The 23,385-nt window shown below is 46.5% G+C and overlaps 1 protein-coding gene across 1 annotated transcript in view; it reads right to left on the bottom strand.

Moving 5' to 3' along the window:
- The window catches only part of MRPS9 (mitochondrial ribosomal protein S9), a 148,007-nt gene that overhangs the window by 79,324 nt on the left and 45,298 nt on the right, over window positions 1–23,385 (bottom strand). The window contains exon 3 of the mRNA XM_075336489.1: window positions 493–555. Coding sequence (XP_075192604.1) covers window positions 493–555 — 63 coding nt within the window. The remainder of the gene's footprint in view (window positions 1–492; window positions 556–23,385) is intronic.

Genomic DNA, 23,385 nt, shown 5'->3' with positions numbered 1-23,385 from the left:
AGAGAACGGCTGCTGGAGATTGGAATACCTCATGGATTATCCTACAGTTTCTCCAGATCTGAACTCTACAGAAAACCTATGGGATCAGCTGAGTCGCCGTGTAGAGGCTTGTAACTCTGTACCCCAGAAGAACAATGACCTCAAGGTTGCCCTTAAGAAGAGTGGGATCCATGCCTCAACAGACCATAACTCCACTTGGAGGGAGGGGGGAAAGCTGTAGATTGCTTTTGTTTCAATAAATTGCATTCTTCTACTTAAATGCCCTTCTTTCATGATAAAATATCATTGTAGTGTGAACATTTTAAGTTTTCCATATATTTCACCGGAAAACCAAATATCCCTAACTTTTTGTGAGTAGTGTATGTCTATTTAGCTATTTCACTCATCAGTGGGATTGTACAAGGTGACCACTCCATTTCTAAGTGATACTGCAACAAAATAGGCAATATTCATCTGCAGGTTATTTCTCCCTTTAGCTCATCCCAATATTACCTTCATAACTGGCCGGGCTTTCTTCTCAAATAATCCAGACGGAAAGAGGTAGGCAATGGCTTTCTGAAATAAACGCATAAAAGTGGACAATCAATAGCAGAAATGAAATATTAATGGAACATGCCGTTCTACAAGGGAGGACCAACTAGCCAGCATATTTGACTTTTGACTTTTAGGATTGCTACCTCCAATAGGTGGCACCAGAGTCAGGCTATGTGCGCATGTTGCGTATTTGCATGCAGTTACGCTGCGATCTGCACCGCAGCGTAACTGCATGCGTCCCCTGCATAATCTATGAAGATTATGCAGGAGACATGCGCACATAGCGTATTAGAGAGCAGGACTTGGGCTGCTGCCCGAAGCGCGCGTTCTAAGAAGTGACATGTCACTTCTTCCGTGCGCTCTGCATGCAGTCTCCGCTCTGTCTATGGGAGGAGCTGCACTCAGAGCGCATGAAATCAGCTTTTTTTTTTTTTTTTTTTTTCATTATGGACTCTTTCTGCAGCGATTTGAAGCGCACGTGTGCTGTTCAAATCGCTGCAGAAATTTCTGCAGGGCAGAACGCTACGTGCGTACATAGCCTTAAGGCCCTGTCACACACAGAGATAAATCTGCGGCAGATCTGTGGTTGCAGTGAAATTGTGGACACTCAGTGTCAGGTTTGTGACTATGTACAAATGGAACAATATGCCCATGATTTCACTGCAACCACAGATCTGCCAAAGATTTATCTCTGTGTGTGACGGGGCCTTTAGTCTCCTTCTTCCCTGAAGAAACAATTTGTGTTTTCCCTCTATCACCCTCTTCTCTTGTTTTTTTGACAGCTCAGGCTTCATGGAGCCAAATAAGAGTGGTGGTAAATGGGAAAACAAGGAGGTGAAAAGGTGTATTTAAATGATTAGCCCCGCCATGATGAACTGCACTTTGTTTGAGCTGAAAGAGGTCCCTTCAAGCACCTGAACATGACTAAACAATTTTGCCTCAACAGCTCCTTTGCTTAAATGGAACTCCTATAGTTCCACATTACCCATTAAAGTGGCAGCCACACTATTCTGCCCATTATAGGGGCAGCCACATAGTTATTCCAGTAACAGTGCCAATCAATCAGAAATGCAGAAGCTGTTCTTCCGATCATGTGCAGTGCAGCCTCTCCGAAGCTGGGATACGTACACCCTGTTTCTGAGGCACACTGACAAAATGAGCTACGCGTCTGTGCAAGATTTTCCGGACCTGCGATGACGTCGGCTCTTAGGCCGGCGTCACACGCTACGATATATCGGGCAATATGTCGTCAGGGTCACGGATTCCGTGACGCACATCCGGCATCATTAGATATATCGTAGCGTGTGACAGCTACGAACGACTGAACGAGCAAAAATACTCACCTTATCGTTGCTCATTGACACGTCGTTAATTTTCATAAAGTCGTTCCTCCTTCTGCGCGCCGGTTATTCGTCACTCCCAAGGCAGCACACATCGCTCCGTGTGACACCCCGGGAACGACGAACACAGCTTACCTGCGTCCCGCCGGCAATGAGGAAGGAAGGAGGTGGGCGGGATGTTACGTCCCACTCATCTCCGTCCCCCGCTTCTATTGGGCGGCCACTGTGTGACGTTGCTGTGACGCAGAACGTCCCTCCCCCTTCAGGAAGAGTATGTTCGCCGCCCACAACGAGGTCGTTCGGGAGGTAAGTACGTGTGATGGGGGTAAACGACTTTGTGCACCATGGGCAACGAATTGCCAGTGACACACAAACAACGGGGGCGATCGCACGATATATCGTCCTGTGTGACACCGGCCTTTGAAATCATGTCATCATGCCGACAGGAGCGTGACAACATGGAAAGCGGGCCGACTAGTCTGGAGAAACAATGCCCCTTCCACTAGTCAAGGTTATAATTAGCATAGGAACAGTGCACTTTATAAATACTTTTTCTAAACATTGATTTTAGGAAATAACATTATACAGGGCTGGTTAGGCTTAAGCCACACGGCGAGAAAATCGGTGCGAGTGGAGTGCGATAAAACATCGCATTCCCCTCGGACCATTTCTAGCCTGTGTGTCAGCGCACATGAGCAATTATTTTCTCAGCCCTAATCGGACCAAGAAAACAATCGCAGCATGCTGCGACTGTAATGTGAGACTCTTTCTCTCGCACCCATTCAAGTGAATGGGGCGAGAGAAAAATCGCCCTGCACTCGCGGTACACCAGTGTACTGCCAGTGCAGTGCGAGAATGGCAATAGCCGAATACGGAGGAGAGAGGGAGAGAAATCCCTCCCTCCCCTCTTCAGTGCCAGCCCACCCCCCCGCAGGTGAGGTCTGCTCACATGATCGGACCTCAGATGCAGGCACACTCGTATGACACTCGGCTCCTGCTGTGCTGCCAGCGGGAGCAGAGTCTCATGCGAGCATCGCAGTAGTGCCCAGTGTGGCCCCAGCCTTGGGAAGGGAATTTTGTCATACACAAGTGAGCGCTGCTGGGTTGGAGGGCAGAGGGGCCCTGACATGTTCCCTTTAAAGCTCATCAGAAATATATTTAGTAGATTATTGCCTTTCTATAAAACGATACATATATTGGGGTACAAAAATAAAAGGTCACAGCTTTAATAAAAACAGTAATGCATCCTGGTGACCTTTCTTGCAACGATATACATAAATGACCTTTCATTTTTATAAAGGAAATAAAAAAATGATCACGTGAAGAAGGGAATTTTGTTACTTACCGTAAATTCCTTTTCTTCTAGCTCTTATTGGGAGACCCAGACGATTGGGGTATAGCTACTGCCTCCGGAGGCCACACAAAGCACTACACTAAAAAGTGCAAGGCCCCTCCCCTTCTGGCTATACCCCCCCGTGGTATCACGGGTTCTCCAGTTTTAGTGCCAAAGCAAGAAGGAGGAAAGCCAATAACTGGTTTAAACAAATTAACTCCGAGTAACATCGGAGAACTGAAAAACCGTTCAACATGAACAACATGTGTACCCGCAAACAACAAAAACATCCCGAAGGACAACAGGGCGGGTGCTGGGTCTCCCAATAAGAGCTAGAAGAAAAGGAATTTACGGTAAGTAACAAAATTCCCTTCTTCTTCAGCGCTCTATTGGGAGACCCAGACGATTGGGACGTCCAAAAGCTGTCCCTGGGTGGGTAAAGAAATACCTCATGTTAGGGCTGCAAAACAGCCCTCCCCTACGGGGGTGTCACTGCCGCCTGCAGGACTCTTCTACCTAAGCTGGCATCCGCCGAAGCATAGGTATGCAACTGATAATGCTTGGTGAAAGTGTGCAGACTGGACCAGGTAGCTGCCTGGTACACTTGTTGAGCCGAAGCCTGGTGTCGTAATGCCCAGGACGCACCCACGGCTCTGGTTGAGTGGGCTTTTAGCCCTGAAGGAACCGGAAGCCCCGCAGAACGGTAGGCCTCTAGAATTGGTTCTTTGATCCATCGAGCCAGGGTGGCTTTAGAAGCCTGCAACCCCTTGCGCGGACCAGCGACAAGGACAAAAAGTGCATCGGAACGGCGCATGGGCGCCGTGCGGGAAATGTAGAGTCTGAGTGCTCTCACCAGATCTAACAAACGTAAGTCCTTTTCATACCGGTGAACCGGATGAGGACAAAAGGAAGGCAAGGATATATCCTGATTAAGATGAAATGAGGATACGACCTTAGGGAGAAACTCCGGAATGGGGCGCAGCACTACCTTGTCCTGGTGGAACACCAGGAAGGGAGCCTTGGATGACAGAGCTGCCAGCTCAGACACTCGCCGAAGCGATGTGATCGCAACGAGAAACGCCACCTTCTGTGACAGGCGAGAAAGGAAACTTCCTTCAGAGGCTCGAAAGGCGGCTTCTGGAGAGCAACTAATACCCTGTTGAGATCCCATGGATCTAACGGCCGCTTGTACGGGGGTACGATATGACAGACCCCCTGTAGGAACGTGCGCACCTTAGAAAGACGTGCTAGACGCTTCTGAAAAAACACGGATAGTGCCGAGACTTCCCCCTCAAGGAAGCCGAGCGACAAGCCCTTTTCTAACCCCGATTGCAGGAAGGAAAGAAAAGTAGGCAATGCAAATGGCCAGGGAGACACTCCCTGAGCCGAGCACCAGGTTAAGAAAATCTTCCACGTTCTGTGGTAGATCTTAGCAGAGGTGGACTTCCTAGCCTGTTTCATGGTGGCAACAACCCCTTGGGATAATCCTGAAGACGCTAGGATCCAGGACTCAATGGCCACACAGTCAGGTTCAGGGCCGCAGAATTCCGATGGAAAAACGGCCCTTGGGACAGTAAGTCTGGCCAGCCTGGTAGTGACCACGGTCGGCCGACCGTGAGATGCCACAGATCCGGGTACCACGATCTCCTCGGCCAGTCTGGGGCGACGAGTATGACGCGGCTGCAATCGGATCTGATTTTTTGCGCAGTACTCTGGGCAAGAGTGCCAGAGGTGGAAACACATATGTGAGCCGGAACTGCGACCAATCTTGCACTAAGGCGTCTGCCGCCAGAGCTCTGTGATCGCGCGATCGTGCCATAAATGCCGGGACCTTGTTGTTGTGCCGAGACGCCATTAGGTCGACGTCCGGCACCCCCCAGCGGCGACAGATTTCCTGAAACACGTCCGGGTGAAGGGACCATTCCCCTGCGTCCATACCCTGGCGACTGAGGAAGTCTGCTTCCCAGTTTTCTACGCCCGGGATGTGAACTGCGGATATGGTGGATGCTGTGTCCTCCACCCACATGAGGATTCGCCGGACTTCCTGGAAGGCTTGCCGACTGCGCGTCCCTCCTTGGTGGTTGATGTATGCCACCGCTGTGGAGTTGTCCGACTGGATTCGGATCTGCTCTCTTTCTAGCCACTGCTGGAAAGCTAGTAGGGTAAGATACCCTGCCCCGATTTCCAGAACATTGATCTGAAGGGTGGACTCCTGCTGAGTCCACGTCCCCTGAGCCCTGTGGCGGAGACAAACTGCTCCCCACCCTGACAGACTCGTATCTGTCGTGACCACTGCCCAGGATGGGGGTAGGAAGGATCTTCACTGTGACAATGAGGTGGGAATAAGCCACCATTGCAGAGAGTCCTTGGCCGTCTGGGAAAGGGAGACTTTCCTGTCCAGGGAGGTTGACTGCCCGTCCCATTGGCGGAGAATGTCCCCTTGCAGTTGGCGCAGATGAAACTGCGCAAAGGGAACTGCCTCCATGGCTGCCACCATCTTCCCTAGGAAGTGCATGAGGCGCCTTAAGGGGTGCGACTGGCCTTGAAGGAGAGACTGCACCTCTGTTTGCAGTGAACTATCGCTGATAGAGTGTGAACTCCATGCCGAGATACGTTAGTGATTGAGTCGGTGACCGATTTGACCTTGCCAAATTGATGATCCACCCGAAAGTCTGGAGAGTCTCCAGCGTAACATTCAGGCTGCGTTGTCATGCCTCGAGGGGGGGTGCTTTGACGAGTAGATCGTCCAAGTAAGGGATCACCGGGTGTCCCTGAGAGTGCAAGACTGCTACCACTGCTGCCATGACCTTGGTGAACACCCGTGGGGCTGTCGCCAGACCGAATGGCAGAGCTACGAACTGAAGATGGTCGTCTCCTATCACAAAACGTAGAAAACGTTGGTGCTCCGTAGCAATTGGCACGTGGAGATAGGCATCTTTGATGTCTGTTGAGGCAAGGAAGTCTCCTCGAGACATTGAGGTAATGACGGATCGGAGGGATTCCATCCGGAACCGCCTGGCGTTCGCATGCTTATTGAGCAGTTTTAGGTCCAGAACAGGACGGAAGGAGCCGTCCTTTTTTGGAGCCACAAAGAGATTGGAGTACAAACCCTCGCCCTCGTTCCTGAGGGGGGACAGGGATCACCACTCCTTCTGCTCTTAGAGCGTCCACCGCCTGCAGCAGGGCATCTGCTCGGTGGGGAGGTGAGGCCGTTCTGAAGAATGGAGTCGGAGGACGAGAACAGAACACTGTCCTGTGCACGTGAGCACAATGTCCGTCACCCACCGGTCTGTGACCTGTGGCAGCTAAATGTCGCCAAAGGCGGGGAAGTCTGCCATCAACCGCGGATGCGGAGAGAGAGAGCTGAGAGTCATGAGGAGACCGCCTTGGTAGCGGTTCCTCCGGCTGCCTTCCTTGGGCGTGATTGAGCCCGGCCGGAATCTGAGCCCGTCTGAGGTTTTGTAGCCCTTTTGCACGAGGACAATTGGGACCTGCCCGAGCTTGGGAAGGACCGAAACCTCGACTGTACTTTTAGGACAGCATTAATAGGGTAAGTCGCAGTGCAGACATTGCGGAGTTACGGACGCCTCTGCGGTACAGATGTACATGTGCTCAAGGCCAGCTGCGCAAGAACAGCTGAAAAGGTTAGGTTGCCTATACGGCTGTGAATGCCGGAGCAACCGACACGCCGATAGCCTCCTAGACAGATTTCAACCAGAGTCCATCTGTCTGTGAATGGCATCTTTAAGTGAAGCCCCATCTCCAGTGCAACTATGGCTCTAGACGCAAGCCTGGAGATTGGAGAATCCACCTTTGGACCCTGGGTCCAGCGCTTGACCACGTCAGGGGAAAAGGGATAACGTGTATCTTAAAAACGTTTGGAGAAGACGCTTATCTGGTAAGCGTGGTGTTTCTGGACTGCTTCTCTGAAGTCAGCGTGGCCAGAAAAATACTCAATATCCGTTTGAGATACTGAAAAGGGACTTCTCCTGCTGTGAAGCTGACTCCTCCACTGGGGGAGCTGAGGGAGAAAGATCCAACCTTCCATTGATGGACGCTATAGGATCATTCCGTATGGCGTTACCATCCGGTGTATCCGGATTGATAGCGATGTCAGGATCAAAGTCCTGGAGAGCTGCCTTATCATACAGAGAGTCCTCCTGGGACCCCCCCGTTCCAAATGAGGTTGGTCAGGAAGATTGCCCATGGCCTGTCTGGACTGCAAGTCTCTATCTTATGACAATATATCTGTCGAAACTGCAACTCCGTCCCTGTCCTTGGACAGGGATGACAGGTGGTTTCTTTGGCCACGACTAGTAGAGACCCCGGCAGACGAAGTGCTAGAGACCCCGGCAGACGAAGTGCTACAGGGGAGCATGCACACAATGGGACGGTGTCATGAACAGCATCCCATGTAGTAAAAACAGCACTGAAAATCTGTGTTGCTTTTTTGCCGCTGCCGACTAGCCATCTAGAAGTATATAGCCAAGATTGGTGACTGTACAGTGCAATGTATAGCATACAAGCATAAAGTACAAATGAACACTGCAGCACAAGCAATACAAGCAGCATAGAAGCCTGTGCCCTGGCACCTCTGCTCTTCTGCTGCTGTAGACTAGTCATCTAGGGGAATATAGCCCAGAAGAGTGACCATACAGTGCAATGTATAGCATACAAGCACAAGTACAAATGCACACTGCAGCCCATGCAATACAAGCAGCATAGAAAAAAACCTGTGCCCCAGCACCCTTGGTTTTCTGCTGCTGTAGTCTAGCCATTCCAGGAGAATATAGCTAAGACTAGCGACTGTACAGTGCAGTGTATAGCATACAAGCATAAACACAAATGAACACTTCAGTACGTGCAATACAAGCAGCCTAGAAAGCCTGTGCCTTAGCACACCTGCTTTCCTGCTGCTGATGTGTCGCTCTCCAAGCGGGCATATAGCGACCTATGCAGTTAAAATACACATGTACACACTGCAGTATATATTGGGGTCAGCACTATGTGTGCCGCTTACCGCCCGCCTATAAGCGGGTGTATGGTCGCCACCGTCCTGCCTGGTTGCCGAAAGTCCGAGCTCGGACTGCAGTAATGGCTGCCGGCGTCTTCCCCAGCTCGTGTGAGGAGGGGCGGGCCGTGGGCGTGCCCCAAGTCAGAGCGGGAATCCGGCGTCCGACAGTGTGCAGTGAGAGGGCTGGAGCATGTAAATAAGGCTCCAGCCCTCGGCGCTGCTGATTGCTCAGCGTCTGTCCCCTTCCCTGAGTGACAGGGAGGGGGCGGGAACGAAGCGGCACTAGGCCGCAGAAGCCGGGGACTGGATTTATAAGCGCCGCCGCCGTAAAAGCGCGGTCGGCGCCCAGTCCCCGGCGAACTACAAGTCCCAGCCGCGCCGCCGCTCCCGGAGCGTCCGGCGCGGTAGTTCCCAATACACAAAGTCACTCAGCAAAGCTGCAGTGACTGTAACCCTTTACTGTCCCCGGCGCACTAGCACACCCAGCAAGTCTGGAGTGTGCTGTGCCTGTGTGTACGGGGACACAGAGTACCTGTAATGGTGCAGGGCCATGTCCCCGAACGGTACTCCAGCTCCGTATCCAGCAGGTTCAAATGGGTCTGTGGATGGAGCCCGGCGTCAGAGCTTTGAGGCCGGCAGGATCCCACTTCCTCAGAGCCCCCCAGGGGGATGTGGAAGGAAAGCAGCATGTGGGCTCCAGCCTCCGTACCAGCAATAGGTACCTCAACCTTACAACACCATCAGCGGGTGAGAAGGGAGCATGCTGGGGGCCCTATATGGGCCCTCTTTTCTTCCATCCGAAATAGTCAGCAGCTACTGCTGACTAAAATCTGTGGAGCTATGCATGGATGTCTGACCTCCTTCGCACAAAGCTTGAAAACTGGAGAACCCGTGATACCACGGGGGGGTATAGCCAGAAGGGGAGGGGCCTTGCACTTTTTAGTGTAGTGCTTTGTGTGGCCTCCGGAGGCAGTAGCTATACCCCAATCGTCTGGGTCTCCCAATAGAGCGCTGAAGAAATTAACTGCACAGATACCACTAAACTGTGATTAGACACAGAAATATAATTAGCACCAATTAGAATTGTGTCAAGAAAAAATAGCAGTGCAAGAAAATGAACAGCGGAGAAAAGAAGTTTAATTGCACTTCGTGTCTACTGCTGTATCTGATAAAGATAAATGTGTTCTACTCTTTATAGAAGAAAGGTCTGAGAAATGTCCTGTACAGAGGAATAGTGTGCCATGTAACCACTGGGGTTCACACCATCTAGACGTGCGGACATTTGCAGCATTCAGTGGCACATGGTAGTAATGTTCTTATAAATAGTGTATAGTTTAGATATATTCCTTCTTCTGTCCCTCCCTTCCCTAGCTAAAACATTAAAACCGGGGCAGGCAAAAATCAGAAGTCATTAAAACACCATTACTGAGTTGTGTTTAGGTTTTTTTTTCCGTTCACCCCTGGAGAAGAAGTGCTTTTAATCTAAGGTCCCTGAGCCTAGTCTTAAGGCCGCTTTACACGCTCCGACATTGCTAGTGATGTCGCTAGCGATCGCACCCGCCCCCGTCGTGCGTGCGTCACAGGCAAATCGCTGCCCGTGGCGAACAATATCGCTAGTACGCGTCACACCAACATACCTTCCGAACGACGTCGCTGTGGCCGGCGAACAATCTCTTGTTTAAGGGTGCGGTTCGTGCGCTGTCACAGCGACGTCACACAGCAGGCCACCAATAGAAGCGGAGGGGCGGAGAGCAGCCGCATTAACGTCACTTCCACCTCGTTGCCGGAGGACACAGGAAGGCTGTTGTTCGTCGTTCCCGGGGTGTCACACGTAGCGATGTGTGCTGCCTCAGGAACGACAAACAACATGTGTCCAAAACGAGCAATGATATTTTGAAAATGAACGACGTGTCAACAATCAACGATTTGTGCAGCTTTTTGGATTGTTAGTGGTCGCTCGTAGGTGTCACATGCAACGACACTGCTAACGAGGCCGGATGTGCGTCACGAATTCCGTGACACCAGCGACTTATCGTCAGATAAATCGTAGCGTGTAAAGCGGCCTTTCCATGACTAAGACCGTAAGGTCGAAACGCGTAGGTAGCATCTGCTCCCCTGTGTCCCTCACTGTACCCACGTTTTTAACGGATTCCAATAAATTCTTCGTTTTATATTTATATCTCCGTCCTGATGCTGGATCTTTTCTCTTGCTGTTTAAAGCGGCCTTTAGCCTCACCCTCCGACATCTTCAGCAGTTTCCAGTGGCGCTCCAGTCAGTTTTCTGCAGTTTGTATCCTGACAGATGCTCCAGTGTTTCACGAAACAAGCTGGATGTCACAACTCAATATGAGTCTGTGAGAGGCCATTCCGGTCAGTTGGAAGTTGCGGTCACAAGATGGCACTGTGGGAACGGAAAGGTGGCGGTAAATGGTGAAGATGAAGGAGGGCGAGTATAAGACTAGGGGCAGCTCTGAAAAACAAAACACTGCAGTGATGCTTTAACCCCTTCAGCCCCAGGGCACTTTCCGTTTTTGCTCCCCTTCTTCCGAGAGCCGTAACTTTTTTATTTTTCCGTCAATCTTGCCATATGAGGGCTTGTTTTTTGCGGGACAAGTTGTACTTTTAAAACCATAAGTTTTACCATATGGTGTACTGGAAAACAGCAAAAAAAATTCCAAGTGTGGAAAAACTGCAAAAAAGTGTGATGGCACAATAGTTTTTGGGATGTTTTATTCATCGTGTTCACTATATGGTAAAACTGATGTATCTATGTGATGCCTGAGGTCGGTGCGAGTTTGTAGACACCAAACATGTATAGGTTTAGTTGTATGTAAGGGGTTAAAAAATTTTCACAAGCTTGTCCAATAAAAGTGGCGTACCTTTTGCGCCATTTTCCGAAACTCGTAGTGTTCTCATTTTTTGGGATCTATGGCTCAGTGATAGCTTATTTTTTACGCATCTAGCTGATGTTTCTAATGGTACCATTTTTGTACAGATGCTACATTTTGATCGCCTGTTATTGCATTTTGCGTAAAACTTGGTGACCAAAAAACGTAATTATGGCGTTTGGAATTTTTTTTGCCACAACGCCGTTTACTGATCAGATTAATTGATTTCATATTTTGATAGATCGGGCATTTCTGAACGCGGCGATACCAAATATGTGTATATTTTTTTTTAACCCTTTAGTTTTCAATGGGGTGAAAAGGGGGTGATTTGAACTTTTAGGGTTTTTTGTTTTTTTTTTTTTTAATTTTTTTAAAACTTAACTTTTTTTTTTTACTAGTCTTCCTAGGGGGTTATAGTGATCAGCAATCCGATCGCTCTGATCTATTTGCTGATCACAGCTATACAGCTGTAAACAGCAGATACGGTCACTTCCTGCTTCACTGGCCTCCAGGCAGAGTGAAAACGAAAGTGAAACGTCATAGCTGCAGGCGTAATCACATGACCCTGTGCTACCATGGCAACCACCGAAAGTCACATGATCACTCACGTAACTTCCGGTGGGGACGGCGGTAAGTGAAATCTTCACCGCGCGTATATACATCTCGCTGCCAGACTTTGTGATTCCACTCGTAACATGCAGGCACACATGTCAGCTGTTGAAAACAGCTGATATGTGAGCCGCTCGCCGCACCCTGGCCGGGACTTAACGGCACATGATCCATGATGGATAGATCCGTCCATGGTCGTGAAGGGGTTAAGTAGCCAGCTTTATGCTTTTAGCAGCTGTATACACCAAGCATAGGGCAATAACTAGAGTTGAATGAATCAATTCCCAGGACTCTGGTCCAGCGGCTGTGTCAATGGTCCATAGCCATCAGAAAAAAGCCGTGTAAACCATCTCCTACCTTTTGGAATCTCAGGCATGTGTTCTGGGTTGTGGTCCTGGTGTGATACAGTGTGTGACTCTATAATTATGACATTGTGCTGGGCCAACAAATGAGAAGAGGCGCTTGAGATTCCGGCAGTTAGGAGCAGTAAGTGGCCACTGATCAACAAAGGAGGCTCTTGGTCTAGGGTTCTGTGAATCATTTTGCTCTTTTCAAGCCATATCGTAACGTGAACAGGGCTTAAGAACTTTAATAAACTACAATAAAAAGGGGTCAGCAGCTATTGGCTACCTGGCTTCCAAAAATTAGATGTCAAGACAACTTTTATGTTAGTATGCTTCATCATGGCAAGTGATAAGACAATGCTCATAGAGAGTTTATACCAGAATTGTAAAGCATCCCTTTAAATATCTGTAAGGAGGTAGTAAAAGTAATTGCATCCCTTTCTACACAAGTCACTTGGTGCCTCAAAGCGGTCACCATTATAAAGGCTGGCCCCTCCTTATGCCTCAAAGAATTTTTTTTTATTTTTTTAATTGGACGAGGTCTTCATACTTTGATATATAATGTGCTGATTTACGATAATGACTCAGAATAAAGAATTTGACATTGACAGATATTTGGCAAGTATAATTCAATCATACCCAAAAGGAAATTATGGATTAATTACACCGCAGTAAAAAGTTGACAATTACAAATTTGTGATTATCTACGTACTAAGTCTGGGTAAAAAAAAAAAATACATCAATGTCTGCAGCACATTTGTTTTCTCATGCCCTCATCATTAGAGAAACATACAATAAATAACTTATCCTGCCGTTTGTCAAACTCAAGAAAAGGAAAAAAAAAAAACAAAAAACAAAAGAAAGAAAAGAAAGGATGCTTTAGGAACCATCTCATCACTAGCAACACTGATCTGAAGATACTTGAAGCCACATGTGATGGGACAGATACCGGATCTGGTGCTCTACTTATAATCCATATTGCTTGAGAACGGTCTTATGTCACGAAGAAAAACTGTAATCTTGTGCACAATTTTCAGAAACACACACTTTGAAGAGGCAATTTCCAAATTTTAAAATGAAACTTTTAAGAGAGAAAGACTGCTTGCACTCTTATGGCACCAATTAGGCTAGGTTCACATTGCCATTGTTTTAAATCAGTCAGGTCCGTCAGCGACGGATCCGTCGTTTTTTAGATGGCAACTGACGCAACGGATGTGTTATTCACAGGATTCCGTTCACAGGAATCCTGTGAGAAAACTGATCCGTCGCGTTCGTTACATCCGCTGTGCGTCCGTTTTTTTACGGATCCGTCTGTGTTTGGGACAGCCCAGTGGGTGTGTCAAAAAAGCTGGGCATGCTCAGTAGAGCATGACGGAATCCAACGCTGGATTCCGTCGTAAGACGGATTACGACGGAATCCAGGACCATAGACATCCATTACAAGCTTGACGGATTACGACGGATTCCTGTGCGGTGCATTAATTTTGACGGCCCAAAAAACGTTACATTCTGCGTTGTTTCCGCTCGGCGGTCAGTCCAAAAACGACTGCCCGCAGCGCATCGGATGCAACACAAGGTCATCAGTCGCAATCCGCCACTAATACAAGTCAATGGGAAACAACGGAATCCGCCAAACGGATTCCGTTGTTTACCAGAGCCGCGGATTGTGACTGATACATTTTGGCGGAAATGTGAACCTAGCCTTAGACCCTTAGACATAGCAAGCCTAAATGTCAATATCGACCCTTTAACGAGTCTTGCTGTGTGACTTAGGATAAAAGCCAAGCCAGAATCTCATGTGCAGATGCGTTTCGGGGTGTTGCACTTTGTCAGTTTAGAGCATGAGATCTGATTTGGCTATAGGAGAGGCTTCTGGCTTAACATTTCTCTATGTGCAGAGTGACATGCCAGTGTAAGGAGACTTGTAAGCCATGCAGTGCTCCTCTGAGAAATTAAAGAGGTGGCCCACTGCAAAACATAGGGCCCACATAGATTTAAAGCAGAGAAAGAAGGCTTTTTCTAAATACCTTCTTTTCCAATTCAGCCTCTGAGTGGCGCTATCAATGTCCGCTCATCCCTATCACGTGACCCAGGCTGCTGTGACTCCTGATGTCCAGTGATGTCACGTCAACTTCTAGAATTAGAAGTTGACCCGGCATCACCAAGGTAAGACCCAGTCTCCCTGAGTTACTTGGTTGTGGGTGAAGTTTCATCGCACATCACAGCATCTCTTGTGCTTACAGCGCTTTGATAAGCAGTGACAGTGAACACGCAAGATGCTGTGACGTGCGATGAAACTCCGCCCACAACCCACTCTCTCGGGGAGACTGGGTCTCGCCTTGGTGATGCTGCGTCAACCTCCAATTCCAGAAGTTGACGTGACATCACTGGACATCAGAGGTCACAGCAGCCTCGGTCACGTGATAGGGATGAGAGGACAGCGATAGTGCTGCTCAAATGCCCAACTGGAAAAATAAGGTATTCAGAAAAAGACTTCCTTTCCGGCTTTAAATCGATGTGGCCACTGTGATTTGTAGTGGACCACCTCTTTAAATATGCAAATGTCCTCTTCAGAGAGGAAGAGGACTTGAGCTCTAGCGCCAGCTATTGGAAGTTGCAGGAAAAGGGAACGCATCATTGTTTCTTTGCTCCCGCTTTCCTTCCTGTTAAACTACATACAGGCATAAAAAAGAGACAGGATTTCAGTTTGGGGTAGATAATCCATTGGGCAAATATAGGGGCAATGTTGGGAAGTGAGGAATAGGAAGTTCATACACCTATAGTATTGGCAGAATGCTGTTGAGCCGTCCACTCAAAAAAAAAAAAAAACACAAATAAAAAAAACAAATGGAGAGTAAAATAGAGTACATGAGACTCAGGACTGCTCATGGACATTTTAGACTGGTATTTGCACCAAAAACAATTTTAACTTGTTGTGAGGAATGATGACCCTTTCCTAAAGGAAACACATTAAATGATAATTTGGCCAAAATAGGAAGGAAGCACCCATTTAAGTCATCTTGTGAAAGCTCATCCATTAAAAGGTTTCATCCACTCAATTTGGCATTGAGAAAAGTATTTTACATACACACCTATAACATTTATTTTGGTCAGACCAAGAGCAGGGCAGTACAACATGACGGTTAGGCAATCACTGCTGAATGGATTTCCATCCAGATGCTTAAATCCCAGAGATAAAGGGACTTTGATGTGTTCTTGGCAACAAACCAAGTCAGTGCATGTGTCAAAAATTCCCGGAGGTTAAAAAATAAAATGCATCTGTTAACAAGGAATGTGCGACCTGTAACATTTATTTTATTGAAAGCTATTGAGCTAAAGAAAAGTTCATTTTGTTCAGCTTCCTGTAATTCTTTTATCCATTACAATCTTCCTCTTGAGCCCTGGCTAAGTGGACTCTGGGAGCAGAGCTGGCTCACCGGAGGCATCTGGGCTGCATTAATCTATTACTTAGCATGTCTTTTCTCAATCAAGACTTTCCCCAACCAGACTAGTGATTAAATAAGGCTATACGACTGACTCACAACAGAAGATTTTCCTGGAAAACAACTGTTTTGCATTGGCCATAAATTTAGCCTTTATCCTGGCAAGATAAGATGGCAAAGCACAAAAGTAATTGAAGGGGCTAAAAATGTATACACTTCCTCTGTGTGATTGTAGATTTTTAAATCCTGACAGTGTGCAATGTGCACACTGTTAGGATTACACCTTGTTGCCTGCAGTAGCAGGCGGTCATGTGCCTCAAAGTATGCTTCTGCATAGTTGTACTCACATGCCGACTAGCAACTTTCCCAGTTGTTCCATTGAGAGCAGTTACATACTTGAGGTCACATTACCTCCCGCTCGAGTAGGCAAGAAGGCAAAATCCTGACAGTGTGCACATTATACAGACAATCACAAAGTGAAAGCATAAATTTAGTTGATGCCCAGAAAAGCTTCAGTATCAAAAGTCTTCATGATCGTGACCTCCTTGTATAACATAATACATGCTTTTTTCCCTATAAAAATTGGCCAAAAACCCACAGTAAATCCCTATAAACTGCTACCGGTACATATAAATACACCTCACGGGCTGGGGCTACTGCGGTCCATATCACAGGTCCATGTTCAGATTCTCTGTTCCTGCTAATATTACTGATAAAACGTGATAAGTGATGAAACAAATCAGCATCCATGTGCCATATCCTAGTCATAACCATACGCCATACCCAGAATAATCAAGCCACAATAAGAACTATCAGTAGCAACTAGCCTTTAGATGCCAGAAGAAACGTTTTGCATACACTACATAGCAAAAAACAAGAAGTTAGGAATTAAATGTATAAAAGATCTAATATTTATAATATTATTAAGACTCTTCAGCTCTTCCGTCTGGCCAACTACATAAGGACATAAGACTGCTTTCACACATCCGGTTTGAGCACTGCGGCTCAATCCAGCTGTGAAACCTATGCAACGGATGCGGCGAAAACACCGCATCCTTTGCATAAGTTTTTTTACATGCGGCCCGTCCAGTTTTTGCTGCTTGCGGCAGGCTACTGAGCGTGCGCAGTGGCAAAAACCGCATGCGGCGGCCGGATGCGGTTTTTGCCGCATCGCGCCGCATCCGGCGTCTATAGGCATGCATAGGAAAATGCCGCACAAAAAAAACGTGCCAGGCAACATTCCATCCGGCCGCCGCATCAGCTAAATCTGCCGCAAGCGGCAAAAACCGGACGGAACGCAAGCCCATGCGGCACTAATGAAAGTCTATGCAAAAAAACCGCAACCGGCGGCAAAAAAAACAAAACGGTTGCGGTTTTTCTGCAAAGTGCCGGATTGTGCCGCACAGGAAAAACCGGATGCGTGAAAGCAGCCTAACAGAGAAGTGAGCTTTCAGATTGGGCCAGACAAGCTAATGGATCAAGGCAGGAAAGATGTGTGATGACTGAGAAGTGAAAGGATGTTCTAGCACCTATAGTGCTGGCAATATACTGATGAGGATGAATCACCACCTTAAAAACAGAATAGATGGCAAGCTGTATTTTATGAGAGCATTCAGTAACATTCCTGGCCATAATAGACTATCACGAGCATCAATAGTATTTTTTTTCTTGTTGTAATGGCAAGAGCAAGCTTTTCTTCATGCGTTGTGTGACAGGGCAGGTACACGTAGAGTAAATAATTCTCAGATCTCTCAAGAGCAGCTTGAGGATAATTTCCATATGACATTCTTGTTATATACTGAAAAGACGTAAGGTACTTTGCAAGATACTAGATGTTACATATGTGGACAATAAGGTATGTTGGAGGTAATGTATTATCCATTCGTTGCATAGTGAAATGATCAACCTACGCTAGGTTTTAAATAACCAAAGATGATCTGAATAGTGAATGCACCCTCCAATCTGCGCACGTGCCCACTACGAGAGCTAAATGGCATTACCAGCCTACAAGACCAACGCTGTGGTGGAACCTCCTCCTCTTCCCCTGCCCCTTATGTGTTCCAGATGAGTAAGACTGGGGCCATGAATAAAACATAACCTTATGCCTCACATTTCTCTTGTTTTTCGGTAACAGACTGGATGCATTTTCATTATGTTTTTACCTCATTCATTTGGTATTTAATGGGACTGTATAAAGCTTTACGCACTGAACATTTTATTCTTATTTTAACGGAGTTTAAACATGTAAAATTTTGGTTATGTAACATTTTTAAAAGGTATTTCAATTTTTACTTATTACCTTTTAGGCACATTCGCTAAACTGCCTGCTCCAACTCCAGACATCAAAGATTTGCAGAAAACAATATTGTTTTCTACAGATTATTAAAGAAGAATGAAAACTGCATCCATGGCCACAAGACAACCTGGTCTCAGAAATGGTGGGGGTCCCAGCAGAGTTAAGGCCCAGTCTTACACATAGACTTACCAGCGATCCCGACAACGATACGACCTGATAAGGATCGCTGCTAAGTCGCTGGTGAGATGTCACACAGTCAGATCTTACCAACGACGCAGTAACGATGAGCGACCTGTATAACGATCTCGGCGGGCGTTGGGACCGTGTTAGGAGGTCGTTGGTAGGCGTCAAACACAGCGATGTGTCCTGCCCAGCAGGACATCGCCTTTGAAGAAAATGGTCAGGACCATTCGGCAACGACTAGCGATCTTAAAGCAGGGGCCTGATCTCTGGTAGGTGTCACACATAAATGAGATCGCTGGCGAGATCGTTACTGCATCACAGAAACCGTGACTCAGCAACTATCTCGTTAGCGATCTCGTTGTGTGTGATGGGGTCTTTACCCTTTTTGACGTAATTGCTAAATTATCACTGTCATAATGAAAGGTCAATTCTATCAAAGCAAATCTGCAGAGATAACCACCAATGAATGAAATCTGTAATGTGGCTTCTTATTATACCAGGTAGTCCAGCTATGCCATGATGCTGTATAGGCGCTAATAAAGAAAGTCACATTTTCAATACAATACTTAATATGAAGCAAAGATTGCAGTGAATTCTCTAGTGGACCACTAAAGACTAGTCATGCTAAATATTGTTATCCAGCTTACAAAATCTCTTCTTAGATTATCTAGACCAGGGGGTGTCAAAACACGTGGCCCGCAGGCGACATGCGGCTCCTGAGGCATCTTCTTGCAGATTGCGTGCCTGTGGACCTGGTGATGATCACAGCTGGTGCCGGGGGCAGTAGTAGTCAGCGCTTTATTTCATTTGAATGAACTGCTGGCGCCACACAGAGCTCTCTGCAGAACTATACCAAAGGCAGCCGCCAGCCAATCACAGGCCAGCAGCTGATGTAGTGATATGATATCAAGCACTGGACCCCGATTGGTCGTCGGCTGCCATTGGCTTAGGGTTGCAGAGAGCTCTGCATGTTATCACCACAGCTTTAACAATTCAAGCTATAAAACCGTATCAGAACCCATACGATGAATGCCATTTGAAACATTTTAAAGAAAAAGAGAAAAATTCAAAAAAAATGATCCAAAAAGGTGTATAGAAGAAATTATATGCCATTACTAAAAATTTCACTTTGTCCTGCAAAGAATGTGGGCCCCAAAATAATTATTTTTTTTCTATGTAAGGCCCATATACCCAGTAGAGTTTTAGACCCCTGGTCTAGACTTCATGTCAGGGGCTCCATCAAGGCTTCTGTTGGAAACAATGAAAGACGATATTCAGACATGCCTGCCGATGGGGCCTTAGACTTTCATGAAGCAGTCACTTTGTCTCCACCTTTTTTTCAGTTGGCAGAAAAATTATGTCAACTACGGTTTTATACCTGCTTCAAAAAGAATCAAAACACTGAAAAAGAGAAAAAATGGCTAAGAAAAAAAACCTCATACCTAAGCAGCACTTTCAAAATACATCCTCAATGACAGAGAACAAACATATAGACTTGATCCTGAGACAAATATCTACCCAGAAGTGCGACTTGAAGCTCATGGGCTCCAATGAAAAGCACCCATAGTGCCCTAACCTATCCCAGGTCTATAATAGTATTGGTCTTCTCATATGGGCCAAAGGGATGTTTATAATCCTCTAGGCTTCAGGGCCCAGGTGTGACTAACCCCTGCGCCCACTATAGCCTCCACAACGTCCCCGCTCTCGTGCGGACTTGGATTGACGGTCTGACTGCCCGCCGGTGGGTTATGACTGGGCTCAGCGCATGTGCGCACAATGATTAGCGGCACCTATTAGCTATCTCGCTTTTCCGGGGGACTACTTAAACCCATGCATGGTGCATGGACTATGTACCTCCCCCTGATGAAGTGAGTGCCACGGTGGTGTTTTTACCCATTGAAAACACTAAATGTACGTAGGGGTGGGTGTTTATTGGTTGCTAGAAGATTTTTTTTTACTGATTTTCCACTCAATCTATTGATTATGGGCATGCTGTCTTTGTGATTCTGCTTTCCGATACTCACGGTTTGGGCTACATAATACTCTGACCACCATTGTGTATAATTACATTTACATGGCCTAATCTATATGCACTATCATATATGCCCATGTACTCAGTGGTTGCTTGTTATCTTTACATTCTCTGCTGCCTCCCAACTCAATGTTTTTAACGGTGTTTTGTTTTTAATCTCACGGTCTGTCCAATAATTGAATTTCAATATTTTTGCACCTTATACTTCATTTCTTCTGAATCACTCATCTGACAGCAGCATGATGTAGGAGATACTGAATCCAATGGTGTATCACCTAGATTACTGGAACTCACACAATGAAAAAATTTAGATCCAGGAAAACACCAGAGCTGATTGAGCTTTCTAAGGCTAAGTTCACACTTCCGTTGTTTTGCATCAGTCACATGCGTTGCTTGACGCATGTGACTGATGCGTTGTACAACGGATGACAAAGAAAAGAATTTCTTTGTCGGACTCCGTTGTGTGCGGGGGGCGGAGCTGAGGACGTCAGTGCCGCGGTCTGCATGGCTGGGGCAGGTGTGTGTGTGTGTCTACATGCATGTGTACATGCGGAGTGCGGGAGGGGGCGGAGCCAATCGGAGCCATGGAGCTGAGGACGTCAGTGCCGTGGGGACTGCAGGGCTGGGGACAAGTAAGTGTGTGTGTGTGTGTGTGTGTGTGTGTGTGTGTGTGTGTGTGTGTGTGTGTGTGTGTACACATGCGGAGTGCGGGAGGGGGCGGAGCCGAGTGGTGAAGTGTCGGCCTCCTTGCATGCTGTATCCAGGGTAAATATCGGGTAACTCAAAGCAAAGCACTTTTTGCTTGGTTACCCGATATTTATCTTGGATACCAGCTTAGCGCGGGCTCCCTGCACTCATAACCACTGTAAATATCGGGTAACTAACCAAAGCGCATTGCTTGGTTACCCAATGTTTATCCTGGTTACGGGGGCGGGGAGCCAGAGAGCGCATGCGCAGCGAAATCCTACGGATCGCGCTGCTCAAAAAACCGTTACATGCTGCGTTGCTCCCGCCCGGCGGTCAGTTAAAAAACGACTGACCGCGACGCAGCGGATGCAACGCAGCATCATCAGTCACAATCAGTCACTAATAGAAGCCTATGGGGAAAAACAGGATTCCTGCAAAATATTTTGCAGGATACCGTAATTCCTCAAGGCTACGGATGGTGACTGATGCAAAACAATGGAAGTGTGAACTTAGCCTAAATCAGACTCTCAATAGAGATTGTGCATTGACTGGGAGGAGTCACTCACAAAAGGGTGCGGCCAGACTCAGCTTAAATAGCAAAAACCTGCTGACAGATTGACTTTAAAGAAAGCCTTTTTCCGACACAAAAGGCCCAAACATAAAAATATATGTATAGCTGCAAGGTTCGCTCGCTCAGGATAACATCCGTCTCTTTTCCTAGAGATATAATCACTGGAGGCTTTTCATACTTCCACACACACTGCATATGAGACTACTGGTCTCCATTTAAAGTTAAGTACCATGCCCTAGGGTGGGGATATGTGGGCAATCAGATCCACTCATCTCACTGACTGCCCGTATAACCTGGCCCAGACATGCCCTATTAACACGCGCAATACTAAAGGTACTAAAGCTTGCTTCCGGGCTTACATCACAGAGGACAACAACCTCTGAGATACACATCTCCAATTGATCATGTATCTGGCAGCCATCTTAGGCTATGTTCACACACTGCATCTTTTACTGTGTTTTTGGTGCATTTTTGAGGTCACAAAGATACACCTAAATGCATGCATTTCCTTCTAATAGCAAAGTCTTTGAGATTTCTATTTTCCTGTCTACACAGTGCATTTTTTTTGGGCTGCATCTTTGAAGATGCAGCATGCTAATTCTCTTTTCGTTTTCGAGCCCTTCCAGTCAATAGATTTTACTTTATTAAAATGCATTGGGCAAAATGTGGTAAAAACGTGGCAAAAACACAAGCGTTTTTGTCGCGGGTGCGTTTTTTGGGGCCAAAAACACTGCATCTTTGTGGTTAAGAAACGATGCAGTGTGTGAACATAGCCTTACAGTACGTGTTATCACTAGCAGCAACATGTTCATGGGCTGGGTACCCAATTTGCGTATGGCATATTGCTTCATAGGAAAATGAATGTAGGTACCACTGGTACCTGTCCATAGTGGTTACTATACCGCACTGGACAACAGGTGAAACTGATGAGAACAACAAAACACAACTTTATTAGAGTAGTACTACGCTTTGTTTCAGATTGGTATATTCCTGGATAACTCGTTAAAAAGCAAAATATTACAAGGACATCTGTTCTTTTTCATGTATGGAAAAAAAAATGAAATAAAAACAAAAAACAGTAGTGTTTTGGACCTGAGATTTACTAGTGTTTGGTCAGGGTCAGTTTTGATCACCATGATAGACTTTCATGTATTGGAAAACAAACAAATTACCAATCTTCTCCTACCCATTGTAATGTTAATCATGGACAACAGACAATGCACACTGATATTATCCATGTGCTGTCATTGTTTTTCAAAGAATCAGACTTATTTTAGCTAATAAAAAAAAAAGCGGACATGTCTACGCGATTTTTTTTTGTGGGCACACCTGCAAAAAACTAGTGACATGTGAACAGCCCAATAGACTATAATGGGTAAGTGTTCTGTGAATACCACTGATAGACAACACATGAAAAAGGACATCTATATGAGGCCTTTACTATATGTAAAGTAATGAACCCATCTAGCCCTCCGACAGCAGCACGATTGGATTGTCGGAGACATTTTTCACCAGGGTGCTGAAGCTAGGCACCCAGTATACAGGAGGCCTTACCGTAGACTATAGATATACTATTACTATAAGCAGCCAGAGAAACAAAGCAGAATGGAAAGCGCTGAGTAGAGTGCTCTATGGTCTGGGAGAAGCGCCGGGTCAGGCCTGCTATCTCTATTAATTAGCCATCCCAGCTGGGCAGTGGCTCGGCAGCTGGTACCGTGATCAATGACTTACCTAAATGTCATCTCAACTGATTCGCTTAGAAATTAGCAGCAAGTGAGACTAATGTACAGGTGCTAATTTATTTAAACTGTACGTAGCATTAGAAACTGCATCTGGCACCTAATGTTAGCTGTCAGTTGTACTTAGTCATGCCTCTCCTAATGACTCTGTTCATTAGAAATGAGCACAAATTATGAAATATTGTGAAAAATGATACGGCAAATAGAATGGACACAGCAAATCAATTAGAGAAATTTCCAGCAGAATTTGCTCTCCTAGCAGGAGGAGAACATGCAGGTTTCTGAGCAAGAGAGGAGATAACAATTAAAAAGCAATTGAAGGGAACGTGGCGCCATTATTTATCAATCTGCTTCCATTGCAGTGGTTAGAAT

The sequence above is a fragment of the Anomaloglossus baeobatrachus genome, chromosome 2, assembly GCF_048569485.1.
Source record: "Anomaloglossus baeobatrachus isolate aAnoBae1 chromosome 2, aAnoBae1.hap1, whole genome shotgun sequence".
Taxonomy (NCBI): Eukaryota; Metazoa; Chordata; class Amphibia; order Anura; family Aromobatidae; genus Anomaloglossus; species Anomaloglossus baeobatrachus.
This window is presented reverse-complemented; position numbering and strand designations above follow the sequence as displayed.